This window comes from Myripristis murdjan, chromosome 24, assembly GCF_902150065.1.
Source record: "Myripristis murdjan chromosome 24, fMyrMur1.1, whole genome shotgun sequence".
Lineage (NCBI taxonomy): Eukaryota > Metazoa > Chordata > Actinopteri > Holocentriformes > Holocentridae > Myripristis > Myripristis murdjan.
Window position 1 is genome coordinate 30,394,828 of NC_044003.1, and position 18,566 is coordinate 30,413,393.

Below are 18,566 nucleotides of genomic sequence, written 5' to 3' on the forward strand. Positions count from 1 at the left end.
CATGACAAACTATTCTTTTTCCAAAGGATGATGTGTGTTTAAAGTTAGGAAATGGATGAATGATGTCATATTATCTTGTAATGTATGAAAATCTGGCCTTCCCCTTTTGTGCATTAAATCATCATGAGCATCATACCAACATTAAAAATCACATCACACATCACATTAACTTGACTCAGCTGTGACTGCTGTAAAAAAAGAGAATATCATTTTATGATGTGGAAACTTTAAAATCATCTGCACAGTCCCACCAACAGTGTGGCTAAACTGAAAGCAGCCATTTGAAAACCTCAACAAGAAGCAGATGAAGTCAACACTTTAGATCCATTCACCTCTTTATTATTTCTTAATTATATACAAATCAAAACGTCACATTACATAGCAATGTTTATAGTAGCTCTCCTTTGGCTCTGTACAAGGTTCCTCTGCACTAGCCTTTCTACTCACCAAAGCTGTGTTTAAGGACACTTTGCTAGCTGTCTCAATATGCATTGCTTTTTTGCCAAATGTATTAGAACACTTCCACATGTTCAATGTCCTTGTTCTCTCTTCTTACTTTACACTGATTTTACAGTCCTAGACAGCGTCGCACCAGCAAGGTTCACTTGGTTTGACACTGGTTCGGATAAAACAGTCCCCCACAGGTGGGGTAAACTAGCCTCACGGGGCATTTAACATTTGGGAACATAGTCATGTGACATCCTCTGTTCTGACCAGAGGAAGCTCAACTAGTAGCCTGGCATAACCATTTCTACCTGAACGAAACCCAAGTCAAACATCAGGCAACTGATTGAGCATGTCATGCTTACACCTATGCAAAAATCTCACAGTGGTTTATTATGATATCAAGATTATTCATATAGGTCTTCTAATTGGAAATATATACTGTGTTCATTTTGGGCATTTCATTTTGGAGCAGGGGTCTGAGCCAGAGGCCTAGGGATTAAGAGGTAAAATAAATCCTTGTTGGTGCAACCCAGCCTTAGTCAAATGAAACACTTAGAATTCTACTGTTCTTTGTTTTTTATAATCTTTCCAAGTAGAAAGAGATGAAAGAGAAACAAAGACAGAAACTTGCTGACACATCCGGTCCACATCAGGTATCCTGTATTGTGTAGGTGGTACTAAAACTGCTACAAAGTGCACTGTTGCTCTTATTCTCATCTTAAATGGATCAACACACCATACAACAAATGGAAGAAGGAAAAGAAGAAAACTCCTCAATATCTCAAAATGTTCAGGGTCTTGAACTGCAATGAAGTTGCATAAAAAAGAAAGATAAAATAGAAATTTGGTAGCTTCAAAGGACATTTTACCTGACAAAGTGAAGACACTTTGGAATATCTTGATTCATTTCAATCAGTAAATGTTATGGGTTGAATAGTAAAAAAAGAGGGAAAGAGCAACATGCACACTCCAAAAAGCCTTGTTTGTTGTGGTGCTGGAGGTAAAGCAGCCTCTTGATTGTCTATGTCAGAAGAAAAAAAATCTTACATTAAAAAAATATCCATGAAGGAGAAAAGTCATTAAACCCGAATTGAGAACTGCATGTGCGGAGGTAAGTTTTTCTTCTGACATAATCTTTAAAAATAAACCCAAAAAATAGAAAGAAAAAAAACAACACAAGACCAACATCAGCATCAAACAATAAAACACCCTGAATTGCTGCAATGTGCCATATCCTGATGACTATAACCACACAACAATGTGTGTAAATATCCAGATGCAAGATGGACTACTGCAAATCACTACCAAACAAACAAGGAACACCAGTCTGAAACCAGGAGCCCCTCCATAGTGTAGGCCAGTACAGGCTGTAACAAAAAGGGGGCTGAAAACAGGGGCAAAGTGCTCCACATTGAGCTTCTTCCCAGCCAGAAGAGAACCAGAGCTCCAGAGTGGTGAAGGGCAGAGGGGCTTTCTCAGTCAGTGTTCCCAGGGACAAGTGAATGAGGAAGGGAAGAGCAGGGCTCAGTGTCCCTGCGTGTCACCGGTGCCCTGTGCTTGTGCTGCGGTGGTGCTGAGGTACTGCCAGCTGAGCGCTGCGAGCAGCATGGCAGCAGACAGGTACATGGGGGAGAGGTGGTGGCTCCTGGAGGGGACACTGGACTGCGAAAGGGACGACTTCTCTCTGATGAGTGCCAGGATGTGCAGGGTCTTTTCCCGGGATGGATCTGTGAGGGAGACTTTCTGCAGAATCTATGGAGGTGCAAGGAGAGAATGTCTGTGTTAAGGTGTGGTCATGTGGTGAAAACAAGATTGTTTTATGACTGGAAGACACTGAGCAGACTGCAACTCTTTTCCTATATGGGTTCCTCAGCCCTACACCTTGTCTTAACTGCAAGGGTAACAAGACTTGACTTAGCCTCAACAGGGGTAAGGAGTCACACTTGAAAATCAAAGCCCAGTGTTAATGTCTTCAGAACATTTGTAACACAGTTTTGAGTGGTCAATAAAACACTCTGTTGCTTTATACTGCTGTCACTCTCAGATAGATTCCAACCTCGATCACACCTGAGACTTTAACCCTGATTTTTTCTTGATATCCCCAGAAAATCAGGGATAACCCTGCTCTGGAGCGGGGTTTAGTTAGCCCAGGGCTGAGTGGTGAGAATGGTGATATCACACATTCTAAATTGCACATGTGAAAAGACCGTCAGCCCAGGGCTAACTGGAGACTCAGCCCAGGGCAAACTGGGGTCTTAGTCCAGAGGGAAGTGTAGTGTGAAAAGGGCTCTATTTTAACAATATAGGCACGTGATCTGCAGAGCATAGCGCAAGCGCATTTTGGATGTGTCCATGTCCATTTTTGCTATTTTAAAGTTGAAGGACGGTGGAAAGAAAGTGCTGCTACAATTTTCCTATGGAGTTACTTATTTGTTTTATTTTTTTAATTTTTTTTTTTTTTGAAAATGTCTTTGAAGTTCCTAAGTGATGGTGAGGACACTTCCTCACCTGTTTGGTCTATCTTCCAATCGATTAATCATCACACACAAATCGATTCATCTACAGCCAACCAAAGGCTTAACCACATTTTTTTATTCCCTTTGCCCCTGGTAAAACAATAATAATAATAATAATAATAATAATAATTGCACACTCTCTTACCTCCTGGCTATACTGAGTGATAATGCTCTGCACAGCTCTCATGTTGGTGGCTTCCATCATGAGTGTGACAGCCTGTCCCTTTCTGATCTTCACAACTCCCTGGAACACCATGGGGTTGTTGTAGCACGCTGACAGGGTAGCTATCGCCATCACCTGGAAAACACAGGAATAACACACAATCACATCACCAGCCCAATGGACAACGTGAATTAAATATGTACAGAACAATACTGAGGAAAAACACCTGAAAAGCATAAGCAGGTGCAAGTTTTTTTAATACTAGCTATGAAAAATACCAATTCTTAAATTCTTGTTTATCCACAACTTAGATTTATGCTGCACCTCCCTGTCAGTCCTCTGAGAACAGTAAACAGAGGTAATCCAAAACAAAACTGCGTAGAATATCAGAAGCAGAAAGTATTGTTGCTTGTCAGACAACAGTATTTGTGTGTGTCAGATAAATCAATCTACTGATCAGCCAAGGGTCAGTCAATTTAGACGTTCAAAATAAGGTCAGGAGACAAACATCCAAAAGAGCCTGACAAGCACTGACAAACCATGTGATGGAACCATACTAATATTAAAATACATGCTGAACTTTCTCCTGCAGTTCCATGATTTATACAACTAAGATATTTTTATAAATGGTGCCTGTGGGAAGGTGCAGAATGTGGCTGTGTCACAAGACTGCTGGCATCATACTGTGGGCATCAGTGAGCCACAACTGCCTGTACCTGTGGAATGGCACAGAAATTGAAGACGCTCTGGTTGCGCAGGCGGCTCAAGTAGGAAATAACATCTGGGACGTGACGCAGAGCATCAGTTACTAGGAGGTTGAGACAGGACAGAGCCGATTCCAGCTCCTCTGGCTGGGCTAAATCCTCCTGGCGACTTGCAAACTGACTCCATGCCTGCACAGGGAGAGAGAAACAAATGATGTGAACACACAAAAACACATACTCATTTCTAAACAGAAGTGGTCAGGAAAATGGAAATTAAATGGGCATGTAGCAAGGACCACGTGATGGATCAGTGAACAGCTAGTCCAGACAATGATAGATAGATAGATAGATAGATAGACAGACAGTGTTGCTGGCCATTATATTAAGTTTCTCAAGAGGCTGTCCTACTCCTACAATCTTTGAACAGATTTTCATTTGGTGATGAAATTTAGATTTTAAAGTCATGGTCAGACTCTCATACCATGTGACATTACAATACTGTGGAATACTCATAAGAGCAGAAATAAAACATAAGAGCAGAATTTGTTTACTTACACCAAAAGACCTAAGATGTCTGAACAACTGGTCCAGACCATAATAACCATGTGAGGGACCACTGAACAAGGAGGACCATATGGACCACATGGTTCATATTTATAAACAGTTTGATAAAATATGTACTCACATGCAAACAGAAATTAATTATACTCTTATACAAGTATACAATTATACAACAAAGCATTCCTGTAAAAGTCTATCTTCATGTGACATATCTCTTTGACACTACTTACGATGATATGCAAATTACGATGATATGCATGAACAACGGCAGGACCCTGGATCTGTTAGACGTAAATGGAACTGAACCCTCATTAATGTTATTAGTAACACCTGTGTTTACCCTGCTATTTTATGTCAAAATGACTGCTGTGAAAAGATTCTAGCATGATTAACTTGTTGAAACCTGAACAATTTCATTTGATTTCTTTCAAAAAAAAAAAAAACTTGATTAGGAAGCTAACAAAAATTACTGTGACATTAATTAAAAGTAATCAGAACAAAAAATAATTTGTAGTTCTTAAAATGTTATACTTTAATGACAGCTCAGTGATGCCAGACCCATGGCAAAATTCTTTTGTTTAAATGTTCTTTCACAAGTCTTTAAAGGGAGTTTTAGGTCACTTTCCATTCCACCTTCTACCCGCTCCTTCTGTAAACACCACAGTGCATTACAATACAACTGGAAAGGTGGACAGAGATTCTAAACACCTTTTGTACACACACAGATTTCACACACTTTCAGGGTTAACGGTGCACGAACACACACCATGTTCAGGAGTATTTTCTTGCACTATCACACTGCACAGCTCAGTGTAGTGTAAACAACACCAGGACAAAAAAGCACGTTGCTGAGCCTACCTCTTGTGGCCAGAAGGCACGTCCCTCCAGTGTGTCCTCCAGATAGTCTCGGATGATGTTGGTCTTCTGCAGGAACAGACCCATAGAGTTGGCCAACTCGGTGTCCCGGCCCACCTCGGGGTCCTCCAGCTGGGACGCAGAGAACAGCTGCGACAGGCCAATGCCCACCAGCCCTGCCACATAATGGCAGTACTGCACCGAGGAGAAACCACACAACAGCACGTCAGCATTCACAGTTGAAGTTAATAGTGTTTTACAAGCCAGTTGAACAGTATTGATTAGGGCTGCACAACATGGACACAATTTCATACCTCAATATTTATGCCAAATATCTCTATAGTGATATGATATACGATATGACTATGGATTCATACTTATTTGAAATTTTAAGTGTAGCTACTAGGGCTGAATGAGATACCATTATCATATCGTTTTCTAGATATGTGCATGCAAGATATTAATATCTCAAAAGGCAATGATATAGATGATATCACATTTATGGTTATCCTAAGACAGTGATTGGTCTGTTCTGATCAGTAAAATAGTTTGTGAAGTAACAGCATTTTCTATGTCCATCTGGTATTATTATACTGTTCTTTGAAAAATGCTTAATTTTCACTGTTGCTACAGGGGCTGCATGACATGGACAAAATTTCATACCTTAATATTTATGCTAAATATCTCAATAGCCACATGATATAATGATCAGAACAGACCAATCACTGTCTTAGGCTGCATTAAAATAAAAAAAATACATAAAATCAAACACTTGGCTGCAACCTCCACTTCAACACAACACTTCAACAATATTTTAAGTGTAACAACTGTGAAAATTGAACAATCTGCAAAACAGTGCAATAATACCAATTGGACGTAGAAAATGCAGTTACTTCACAAAATATGTTTTCAATCAGAACAGACCAATATAGGTCTACTTCACAAACACTAGGCTCTGAGACAGGCTTTTAGAAACTGCTCTAAAATGGATAATGGAGCTACCATTCAGCATCTAGTGTTGCAACACACACCCAAAACATATGTGATAAAGCACTATTATTTTATATTTTAATACATTACCTCCTCATTGCACATTTCTTTTGAGTCTCTGCTATTAGCTGGCCTGGCTACCGTGAAAGCTTACACATGTTGGATATTTCTGTCCTTAACAGGCTGCTATAAACTGTGCCAGAAACCTGTCAATGCTGCTGCATTTTCTTGGTTACCTATAGCAATCAATAAAATACTTATGCATACTAATGGCCCTCTAATATGAGTTTTGTGTTAATGTTTCCTAATACTGTCATAACAACAGGATAACATTCACCTGGTCCCACTCCTTCATGGATCCCACTTTCTTCTCCAGGAATTCTGCCATCCCCATTCCCATACGATGGCAGATATCTGAGATGACATCCCTGTATTCCTGACCGAGGTTTCTGAACTCCAAGGAAATCTGGATTAAAAGGAGGGAGAATTTAAAGTGTGCAAAAGGCAACAGACAGTTCACAGCAGCTATTTTGACATGAAATAGCAGGGTAAACACAGGTGTTAGTAATGACTTTAATTAAGATCCTGTTCCACTCAGCACTCTGAATGAAAATGGGGTCTCTGGGCAGCCACAGCTCTCCCCTTTGCAGACATGCCCACCTTCTGCTAATCCCATGCAGTTTGGCCCATAAACCCGGCAGTCCACATGTGTTCTTGTGGCCTGTTGTAAAATGGTGTATTTGTGCAGACTGGAGCCTAAACAGTCTTGGAGTTGCATCAGTTGGCTTTGACTGGAAAGCTGAGACTCTTCTGGATTCAGTGAGCCACAGTTGATTCATGTGTGATGATGTTAGACCCCATAGGAGCCACTTTACATCACTGTATAAAACGACCTATAGTAACCTCTAGGATAATCACAGCCTCATGGAACTTTAGAGCTAGAGCACAAACTAGAGAGCGAGGCTGTTCAGAGGATGTCTGGTTTTCCAGGTAGACTGACAATAAGGATGAGTTTCTGAGACATTTCCGCAACAGAACGCTCACCATCCAATTGCTGAAAATTCTGCAGTTCTTACAGAAATCTCCAAATGTTAAAAGTTTTTGATACCAATTACCAAATGACTTTTTTCTTTGACGTCCCATTAATATGGACAGGAATGGCCTTCATATGCTTAGATCATGATATTCTAACCCTTATAAACTCTAAATAAATAAACAGGCACCTTAAAAAAGACAATGTTTATTACAGACTGATGATCAGAAAAGGTTGACAGAGGCATCTACTGTTAAACCTTGAATCTGAACATCACTGTGTTCTTCTGTTTATCAGTCACTACAGATGAGAATGATCTATTTACTCTGGAGGACTTCACAGAAGTGTATACTGCCCTTATTAAATTAACCCTTTGATGCATGAATTATGAAAGCCTGAGTCAAGATTTTTTTCTTATGTGTTTTTACTCTTCTTAGGGCATGAACACTTTTGTGAGTCTCCATACTTCTTTAATGATACAGGACTGGTATCACCATGTCCTTATACTAGTATTAATATGTTTTCAGCAACAAGAACTGACAGTCTCTGCATGAACCTCAATGGAGGGGAGCAGCAGAGAGCATTCTAACAGCTGATATGCAATTCCACCATAGAAACCATTGCATTTAGGAGAAGAGACTTTTTAAGAGCTGTCCACTGTAGTGACCGCTATGCGCCAAAGGGTTAAAAATATGTGTGTGTGTATATATATATATATATATATATATATACAGTACAGGCCAAAAGTTTGGACACACCTTCTCATTCAATGCGTTTTCTTTATTTTCATGACTATTTACATTGTAGATTCTAACTGAAGGAATCAAAACTATGAATGAACACATGTGGAGTTATGTACTTAACAAAAAAAGGTGAAATAACTGAAAACATGTTTTATATTCTAGTTTCTTCAAAATAGCCACCCTTTGCTCTGATTACTGCTTTGCACACTCTTGGCATTCTCTCCATGAGCTTCAAGAGGTAGTCACCTGAAATGGTTTTCACTTCACAGGTGTGCCTTATCAGGGTTAATTAGTGGAATTTTCTGCGTTATCAATGGGGTTGGGACCATCAGTTGTGTTGTGCAGAAGTCAGGTTACTACACAGCCGACAGCCCTATTGGACAACTGTTAAAATTCATATTATGGCAAGAACCAATCAGCTAACTAAAGAAAAACGAGTGGCCATCATTACTTTAAGAAATGAAGGTCAGTCAGTCCGGAAAATTGCAAAAACTTTAAATGTGTCCCCAAGTGGAGTCGCAAAAACCATCAAGTGCTACAACGAAACTGGCACACATGAGGACCGACCCAGGAAAGGAAGACCAAGAGTCACCTCTGCTTCTGAGGACAAGTTCATCCGAGTCACCAGCCTCAGAAATCGCAAGTTAACAGCAGCTCAGATCAGAGAGCAGATTAATGCCACACAGAGTTCTAGCAGCAGACCCATCTCTAGAACAACTGTTAAGAGGAGACTGCGCCAATCAGGCCTTCATGGTCAAATAGCTGCTAGGAAACCACTGCTAAGGAGAGGCAACAAGCAGAAGAGATTTGTTTGGGCCAAGAAACACAAGGAATGGACATTAGACCAGTGGAAATCTGTGCTTTGGTCTGATGAGTCCAAATTTGAGATCTTTGGTTCCACCCGCCGTGTCTTTGTGAGACGCAGAAAAGGTGAATGGATGGATTCCACATGCCTGGTTCCCACTGTGAAGCATGGAGGAGGAGGTGTGATGGTGTGGGGGTGTTTTGCTGGTGACACTGTTGGGGATTTATTCAAAATTGAAGGCACACTGAACCAGCATGGCTACCACAGCATCCTGCAACGACATGCCATCCCATCTGGTTTGCGTTTAGTTGGACCATCATTTATTTTTCAATAGGACAATGACCCCAAACACACCTCCAGGCTGTGTAAGGGCTATTTGACCAAGAGGGAGAGTGATGGAGTGCTGCGGCAGATGACCTGGCCTCCACAGTCACCGGACCTGAACCCAATCCAGATGGTTTGGGGTGAGCTGGACCGCAGAGTGAAGGCAAAGGGGCCAACAAGTGCTAAACACCTCTGAGAACTCCTTCAAGACTGTTGGAAAACCATTTCAGGTGACTACCTCTTGCATGCTAAGTAATGATGGCCACTCGTTTTTCTTTAGTTAGCTGATTGGTTCTTGCCATAATATGAATTTTAACAGTTGTCCAATAGGGCTGTTGGCTGTGTAGTAACCTGACTTCTGCACAACACAACTGATGGTCCCAACCCCATTGATAACGCAGAAAATTCCACTAATTAACCCTGATAAGGCACACCTGTGAAGTGAAAACCATTTCAGGTGACTACCTCTTGAAGCTCATGGAGAGAATGCCAAGAGTGTGCAAAGCAGTAATCAGAGCAAAGGGTGGCTATTTTGAAGAAACTAGAATATAAAACATGTTTTCAGTTATTTCACCTTTTTTTGTTAAGTACATAACTCCACGTGTTCATTCATAGTTTTGATTCCTTCAGTGAGAATCTACAATGTAAATAGTCATGAAAATAAAGAAAACGCATTGAATGAGAAGGTGTGTCCAAACTTTTGGCCTGTACTGTGTATATATATATATATATATACATATATATATATATCAATCAGTCAAGTGTGTACTGACCGTGGGGAAATCCTCCAGGACCTGCCGGTCTTTCTCCTGGCTCTCTGTGAAGCACCACTCAGCCTGGTACAGGTAGGTGTGGAAGTCATGCAGCATGGGTACCTTCTTCTCCAGCGGGATGCTCATGTCATCCTCCACTGTGTCCAGTGCCCGCAGCACCAGGTAGAAGATACAAACTGCATGTCTGGATAGAGACGGGACAGCGGAAATGGGTAAACTTTAAAATGTGACCGCTAAAAGCTCTTATGTTTATGCCACTGTGTTGCCTTTTTCTATGTAAACCAATTAAAACATCAGAATATTATAAATTTGATAGACTTACAGCATAAAGATGACGTATAAAATGGCTGATTAACTCCAGAATAAATTAGGGGAATTATATAATATTAACTGATGTAACATAAATGCTATGCAATTTCCTAAATACTGTTACAATATCCGTTGCAGATATATAGACAGTAAGATATACAAAGTCTGCGAGTTGATACAAGATTGCTGAATACTGTCTTGTGATTTGCATAATAACAAAAATAACATCCATGGCAAGCATTTGGTGGGTCAAGCTGACCTATATAATTAATACCAAAAGATTCCCTTTGACTAAAGACATGTAGTGCAAACACACCCCCACACACACACACTTAGATTAGCATTTACAAATAGGTGTCACGCCTGTAGTGGTATTTCTGAACTCAACGGGGGTCTTAAAATAGAGGCCGTGAGGCAGCAGATTCCCCTGTCTGTAATACAAGGAGTTTCTTTTGAATTGCTGCTCCAAGTCAGTCGCAGGTCACCAGGAGAAAGACCTGTTGCCAGCTGCCATCAGGTCATTTGCTGCTGGTTTCTTTCTACAGGAGCTCTCTACACATAGTGGGGCGAGGATGATAAGTTTATCCCAATTCGATACTGTCACGGTACTTGGGTGCCAATTTGATATGTATTGCAATTCTGAAGTATTGCGATTCCACAAGTATTACAATTCAATATTACGATTTATTGTGATTTTTGTTTTTTTTAATTATCCTCTAGCTGCAACTCCAAGGCTGTTTAGGCCCCAGTCTGCACAAATACACCATTTTACAACAGGCCAAAAGAACACATTTAGACTGTATGGTTTGTGGGGATTAGAATAAGGTAGGCATGTCTGCAAAGGGGACAGCTGTGGGTGTCTATTGAACCCATTTTCATTCAGAGATCTGGAGGTCAGAGGTCAAGGGACCCTGCTGAAAATGGCCATGGCAGAATTTCCCTCATCCAAAATTTAGCTGAGCTTTGTAACAATATTTAGGTAACAACAGATTCTTCAGGTTGTCTAGTTTCATATGATCGTTCAATTTTTTTTCTCACTTCTAACAGATACACTGACATGTCAAACTGCATCAAAAGCCCACATTTTACAACCTGTTTGTCACACCAACTCATTGTTCATGAGAAGGTCAGCAGATACAGCGACTCAGATCCAAGTCCTTAAGAGTTTTGTCTTTATTAAATGAAAGACAAAAATCTCCTTACATTATTGGGCTATGTGCTTGCAAAAAAACAAAAACAAATGCAAATCTGCCGCAACTGATGCACTACTGTGCTGCTGTCATGGAGGCCTTGCTGGGATGGAGCTTGGCTTCATTGTTTCCTGCGACCTTTTCATCAAACATCCCACAATCACGTGACTTTGAACTGTTTGGCTTTCCATAATCTATGGTTGATTTAAGGTTTGGCTGCACCCTGTGGCTGTTTGAGTCAAAGGCTCTTTTCACACATTGTGATGCAGTTACATTTCCAGGCGATATCACCTGCTTTTCATAATATATATAAAAGATAGCTAGGTATATATATACAAGATAGGTTTATAAGGTTATGTACAAGGCAGTTGGTTAAACTTTGACTTACAGTTCATGCCTTAAAGGAAAATACAGTGCTGTAAACACCTTTTTCTTTCCTGTAGGAGCCTTCTTGATATACATACACACTAGGACTGGGCAATATATCAATACCTTATCGATATTGTGATATGAAATTAGACTTAGCGTTTGGGATTTCACATATTGTAATACTGTGATATGACATTAGTGTTATCTTTCCCTGGTTTTAAAGGCTGCACTGCAGTAAAGACATGCAGTTTTCTCAACTTATTCAACTGCTGTAGCTGTTTTATTATTTGTCTCTAGCTACTAGGTCATCATACCCACATTAGCTGGCCAGCTGGCTCTGGTTACACTGAATCTCATGCTACTGCTTTTTTTAAATGATGCTAGCAGTGTTTCTGTGTTTGTCATGCTTGCTTTTTACAATGTGTGGTCGAAAATCCACCACTTGGGCCAGATGGGTGCTGGTCATCTTCCACACTTTTACTTCTTCAATAACTAGAATAAACTCAAAATCTGATGTAGTAGACTGGTTTATTATCACCATATTATTACCATAGTGAGTACAACAAACCGTCATGTGTATTACACCTGCTTTCATACTTTTCATTAACTCCTCCTACTGTGGGAGGACCAAGATCAAGATCCTGCCAACTATTTTTTTTTTTTTTTTTTACAGTGAACATCAATCTTTGACACCATTAGAATTTCCCAGTTAACATTTGGCTTATATAACAGTGTCTTAGATTTGCGCCCCCTACTAAAAATAATAATGTATATTATTAGATAATAGACATTAGAAATCATGAGTATTGTCTGAATAACTTCATACTTTAACACAATAATTTTCCACAAGTGTAAAAGTGTGTTTGTTTTCAAACTTTCCTTCAATGCATAAATATGTAAGGATCCTCGTTAACATGGAAAGGCATGGGAGCTCCTTTGTTTTGAGCAGCAGAAAACATGCCTGCAGACACACCCCTGCCCCGGAGCCAGTGAAGGCACAGCTCACCTCAACTCTCCGTCTAGCGCTTGGATGACAGCTGCGAAGCTCCTGCTGGTCTGATTTAAGTACCGGTAGCACGTCCGCAGGCTCTCACTCATGGACTCCTGGCAAGAGATGCAGAAAAAGGCAGGGTGTCGGTAGGAGCCTGCGGGTCTGAGGGCGCTGGAGGGTCGGGCGGCCCAGCAGCCCTGCAGGCCCCGCTCCCCCAGCCTCCCGCCCTGCAGGAGGGAGCGTGGAGCGGACCCGGAGCCCCGCTGGGTCACCGAGAGGGAGCGCTTCAGCACCGACAGAGACACTGGACACTTGCAGCAAGCTCCGGCCATAAGAACCGCCTGAAGCTGCAGGTTTTCCTGCAGCTATCAAAAGACGCTGTCCATTTTGTTCAAGCCGCACAGAGAGGACTGTGTCAGCGCAGTTCAATAGAGGACAAGCGAGTCGACGGAGGTGAAAAACTTTTTGGAAGACGTTGAGGCCAAGTGGAAATCGCAGATCTCCAAACACCTCGCCTGGAGTGAGTAAACTTGCCCACAGTGAACACGGTCGGTCCCCTCCGCTACCAGATCTATTTCTAAGAGGCAGCACGGCGCACAGTCAGCATGCAACAACTTCCGCGAGTACCTCCCACCTCCGACCAAAACACTGCATTTCATAACCTATTTCTCCCGAGGAAATTTGACAACACAACTGACTCAACTGTGATTACCCCAACTTAAAACCTCTATTATAAACCCTACCTCTTATGTGGTAAATGGGGCAAGTATGCAGCAAGTAGATGGTTCCCAAACTGATTTAAGTCATACGAGAATATTGTATTAAAAATAAATATGGGGGTAGTATTTATATGACAACACAACTGGGTTTTGTTTATTAGTGGTTGTTAGTAGTCGCTGCATGACTGTTAGTATGCTGCTGATGTTCAGTGCATAAATAAGTCATAATAATAAATAGATGATCATAATAAACCATGTCTCGCCTTTATTCCTATAACTTCACTATGCATGAGCGATTTGATTGTATGAATCTGGTGTGCGCAATTCTGACTATTTCCCCTGAGACGGCAAGTAAAAATACAGTCTAAACAAGTAAGTTAGTAAGAGAGTGAGTAAATAATGTGATAAAAACAAGAAGTGGGTCTTGATTGAGGAAGTTGCAAACTGCAAACTGTGTCCGTCTCGCTACTGACATCTAGTGGCAGACGGTGGGAAGCACAGGCACGGGTGTGTTTTGATGTTGGCTGGTGGGTTGCAGTTTGGCGGTGCAGAACGTGCCCCATCTTCTCCAAAAGATGAGGTTTGACCATACAGACAGCAGCCTACACGGACTGGACTGTCTCTCCACGGGGCGAATCGGTGTTTAAAACAGTGAGAGATCGCGGATTAGCCGTCAAACATGCGCACAGCATCTCTCCCCCGGTGAACCCTCAAAGCTCATTATGTAACGTAAATCCCGGCCAGCAAGTCAATTGTTATCTTCGCCTATGCCAGCAAACACGGGCGCGTTAGGACTGTGGATCTAATTTAACACAGGCCAATCAGTTGACTTTATTTCCATGATCTGATGCGCTCATTAGGCATCGGTGCATTACCGAGCAACAGATGCGTGTCCAGTGAAACGCATCCGGGTCCCGAGAGGCGCGTTGTGCAAGAGCACCTTTTCCCAAACGCGTGTTAGTTTGTGTTTAACGAAGGAGCTGTCATGCTGCTTATAAAGTGCTTGATGTTTTTCCCTGTTCCTATTGGCTCATCTGTCCTGATGCTGTGGAAATAAAGAACATGATGTGCTGCGTGACCCCTGCTGCAAATGTGCAAATTCAGGTTTAGCCCACAGATTGGTTTCATATCTAAGCATAATCATGCACAAGTTGTGGGAGGGGGGAGGGAGGGGGTCTTCAAAATATTAATATTCTAGGAGAAAAGATACTCACATAGTCCAGCTTAGGCATGACGGCTCGACATCCCCCCATTTTAAACTTGACCAGGTTGAATATCTCCTCCGGATGTCCTAGTGACTTCAAGATGTCCATGGTGCCCTGTCAGCCTGCACGCTGCCCGCTCCCGGTTTCTTATTCTGACTAGATGCGCTCAAATCCTGCCCGATTCCTCCTCCATTCACACGGCGCGTCGCACGGAAACGGAGCAGTGGGCTGGACCAGGGAGAGAAAACGCAGCTTTCAATCACACATCGTCGTCAGATCGAATGACGGTGCTGATTGGCTGGTGAGTCATGGGCTTAGAGCGCAGCGATCAATGAGAGGCTAGAGCGTCTGGTGTGACGCCCCGCCCCATGGAGACTCACTGAAAGGAGACAAATGAGAGGGAAAAGCCATACCTGCCGACTGGAATCACCTCATCGCAGCACGGAGGCCCACTGACCACACACATTTAGTTTCCTCAGATACAGTTTCACACAGACTGATTCAGTTTAATTTCATATTTCGACTTGTCCAGCATGCTTAAATATGTCGTGTCCCTTTTTGTAGTAATTTACAAATTTAATTGGCATTTATTAATTTGTTTTTAAAATACTAAATCAGGCCACAACAGGGGTCTTAGCTGATGTACCTGTGGAGTAAAGCCTATTGCCACAGGATCTGGGGCACAGCACTGTGCTAAGCCAAGCTGTTCCTCTGCTAAGTATCCCATGAGTGAGTCTAAAGGGGACATTCAAGATCCAGTGTTGAAGAGTGAAGAACAGGCTTTCCTCCTGTCTCTCTGTCAGTGGCTCTCTCTGTCTCACAGTCTTGGACACACATGAACAGGCTTGCATAGACAGCAATAAGGACACAACAATAGAAAGTAATCAGTCGAGTTACACCTCACCATGATGTAGCTAGGAATTATGGGCCCCTTTTGCACAGAAGTTGGCTGCCCCCTTCTACCATTATTTTGTGAATGGCAACATGTATGTTTGTGTATTCATAAATACGTCACTCTTCCACACATTCATTTACTTACCAAAATCAGACACACACCTATATTGAAATGACTGTATTAGCTTTCTGTTACTATCTCTTATGTTAACGGGTCGGTTTTGACCCGTGTCTTAAATCAGCCATAAAATACCCTAAAAACAATTATTTACCATCCAGTTTGTTTCTTACCTCTTGGTTACCTTGTTAGGCTTATTTATCCATGAAAAGATTGGTTTTAATATTTTTGTTGTGGCCTCCTGGGCCTTTTTGACAGCATACCCCTCGTTTTCAATATAAAAAAAAAATTGTCAAATGAACCTCAAGAGAATTATATAAATTAATAAAAGGTTGTTATGTTACCTGACTATTACTGAGGGGTATTAGAACACATCTCATAAATGTTAATTTTTTTTAATAAATTTTAATATTAACTATAGTAACATCTGTGGTGTTACGGGGCAATTTCGACCCATATATATCTACTTAAAGAAAAAGGCAAAAAAGTTTTCAAAAATAGAACTTTAATACAAATACAAAATGAAAAGCAGAACTAGAAATAATACACAATGTAGATTTGCAAGGTCAAACAAACAAGCAAATCAAAACAGAAATCAAGTACTAGTTCCATAAAAACTCTAGGTGTGCAAGAACATGCATGTGTATGCGTGTGTGTTTAGATGCATGTGTGGCAAAAAGTGACACTTTCAGTGTGTTCTTTGCAGATATTTTTTGCAGGTGAAGCACAATGTTTTTGTCTTTCTGTCCTTATTGCTAGGACAAACCTGACACCTCTTTCTTTTAGAATCAGGTGGTCTCACTGGGGTTGTGGCTGTGGCTGTTGTTGAGGCAGGGCTGGCTGAGGAGGATGCTGGCCCCGATGCTCTTCGTGTTGCTGTAGGCATGGATGAGTGCTTGGTGAGCTCTGCAGCTGTCTGACCAAGGCTGGAGCGGCTGTTGTTAAGCCTTGGCTTCCAACAAACTGAATCCACAATGCGGAATCGGTGACAGTAACAAAGTTCTTTAACTGAACACTGGTAGGCAAAATACAACAAAAATGTGACGGAATAATCCTGGAGAGGCTGGACGCGGTAGGCAGAGCACGGGGGAGGCAGGCAGGGTCTAGAAGGGGAGCAAAAAGAGCCAAAAGTCAAAAAATAGGTTGCAACAAGCAGAGCAAAATTCACAAGCGAGAGCCGGGACGTTACCACACACGGTACAGGACGAACTGGCAAAGAATGGAGACCTGAACCGGGGTTAAATACACTGCAGAGTGGTGGAGATGATTAGCAGGATGGGAACCAGGTGCGCATGAGAAGGCAGGTGAGGGAGATGAGGACAATGAGCCTGCCCAGCCTACAAGGGAAGACTCACAACAACAGAACACAGGGGGAGGGGAAAACAGAGGAAAAACACACACAGATAGACAGGACAGTGGAGCTCCTAACAGCTGTTCCCTTTGCTCAATGTGCATCTTGACAAGGGACCTTCCTAGCTCCTCCAGAAACAAATGCACTGTATGCAGACACATCGAGGATGTTGTAAAACACAACCACTGGCCATCTCCTGGTCATTCACTGGCAAGTGTAGGTGGCAGTCAGCTTGTCCACTCCTTTGTTTTTATTATAGTCCAAGATGATTATGGGCTTTTTGTCACTTCCTGATGACACAGCTGCATCTTTGTGAAGAGTGGACATCAGTGTCACATTCCGGCGTTTCTTTGGACAGTAGGAAACAGCAGAGGTGGTGTCTGTAAAAGCAAACTTTGAGGAAAGTGGAGCCCTGTCCTTCACCTGCAACATTTCAGTGGGCAGCTCAGGTTTTTTTTTGTTTGTTTGTTTTGTTTTTTTTACTGTGCCCACCATGGTGAGTTTCCTCCTGAGAAGTTCTTGTCACCAATGATGTTGTGACCCTGCAGTCCAGAAGTCATATCGAGGACTACACGTTACAAATGTATCAATGTAACCAAAAAACACACACCAGTGTTTCAAATGACACATACCTCGCTCCGCCTACCAAGGGTGCAAACTCTCCTCATTCAAGCGGTGAATGGAAACAGGTACATGAACTAAACTGCACTTGAAGAAAAAAAAAAACACTTCACATGAGTGTACACTTTATTTAAACTAACTAAAATGGTATGACAAACAAATTAGAACTTACTTGTGCTTCTTTGTTCTCCTTGCTCAACATAACCTGCTTCCTGTGTGGCAACCTAGGTGAATGTGGCAAACACAGGTGTGTGGCAATTAACCTTAAGCAAGAAGAAGAACACCAATGTAGGCATCCAGGTATTCCTCATCAATGTCATTCCACATGTTGCTGTGGACTTTTCCTTCAAGGTTTGTCATAGCAATGATGACTTTTTTAGTGACCATGGCATAAACGGATCAAAACATGTCTTGATGTCACTCATTCTCGTCACAGCAAACCTTGTGATCCCAGGGGTCATTTTGATGACATTTGCAGCAGCTGCCCTGCCATGTACGTCAGGAGGCACTGAGCTCCAACAGATGTTGCCACTTTTGGATTTGAATGTTTCAGCAGGTGTGGGAGCAGCTTCAGCATCAGTGACCTCCTCATCAGACTGATCAGATGTGTCTGTGTCTTCCGGTTGATAATCCACATTGTCTTCCTCCTCAGAAACCTGCTCATCTGAATCGCTATGCTGCTGTGTGTCCTCTGCCTCATTGTCAGCAAACATATGATGCAGAGCTTGGCTTACAGTAGATCTTCTTCTCATTGTTGCATGCTGTAAACTGGAGATGTGTACTCTGCAAGTAGGGTTGCCAACTTTCATGCAGACAAATAAGGCCTGATATAATCAGTGTTTCACTTTTGATAGTCCCGATCGTTCATTTTATGCGTGGTTTTGG

At 41.9% G+C, this 18,566-nt stretch overlaps 1 protein-coding gene across 2 annotated transcripts; it reads right to left on the reverse strand.

Annotated features, from left to right (window-relative positions):
• Positions 1–323: 323 nt before the first annotated feature.
• Positions 324–14,925, reverse strand: fdft1 (farnesyl-diphosphate farnesyltransferase 1). 2 transcript variants are annotated; one of them, XM_030047509.1, is made up of 8 exons: positions 14,707–14,925; positions 12,789–12,886; positions 9,915–10,098; positions 6,574–6,702; positions 5,250–5,441; positions 3,843–4,019; positions 3,109–3,261; positions 1,972–2,199 (listed from the first exon to the last, which is right to left on the reverse strand). In XM_030047509.1, the coding sequence occupies exons 1-8, from the start codon at positions 14,803–14,805 to the stop codon at positions 1,972–1,974; spliced, it is 1,260 nt and encodes a 419-aa protein (XP_029903369.1). In that variant the 5' UTR covers positions 14,806–14,925. The 2 variants fall into 2 exon arrangements, with proteins under 2 accessions (XP_029903368.1, XP_029903369.1); XM_030047508.1 differs by lacking the exon at positions 14,707–14,925 and having other exon boundaries at positions 324–2,199; positions 12,789–13,105.
• Positions 14,926–18,566: the final 3,641 nt, after the last annotated feature.

Excerpts from the sequence above, each read along its gene's own strand:
- fdft1 (XM_030047508.1), bottom strand. The coding sequence starts at position 13,105 with ATGGCCGGAGCTTGCTGCAAGTGTCCAGTGTCTCTGTCGGTGCTGAAG. Across the intron at positions 10,099-12,788 it reads GCGCTAGACGGAGAGTTGAG|ACATGCAGTTTGTATCTTCT; the intron begins GTGAGCTGTGCC and ends GTCTCTATCCAG. Across the intron at positions 3,262-3,842 it reads ATTTCTGTGCCATTCCACAG|GTGATGGCGATAGCTACCCT; the intron begins GTACAGGCAGTT and ends TGTGTTTTCCAG.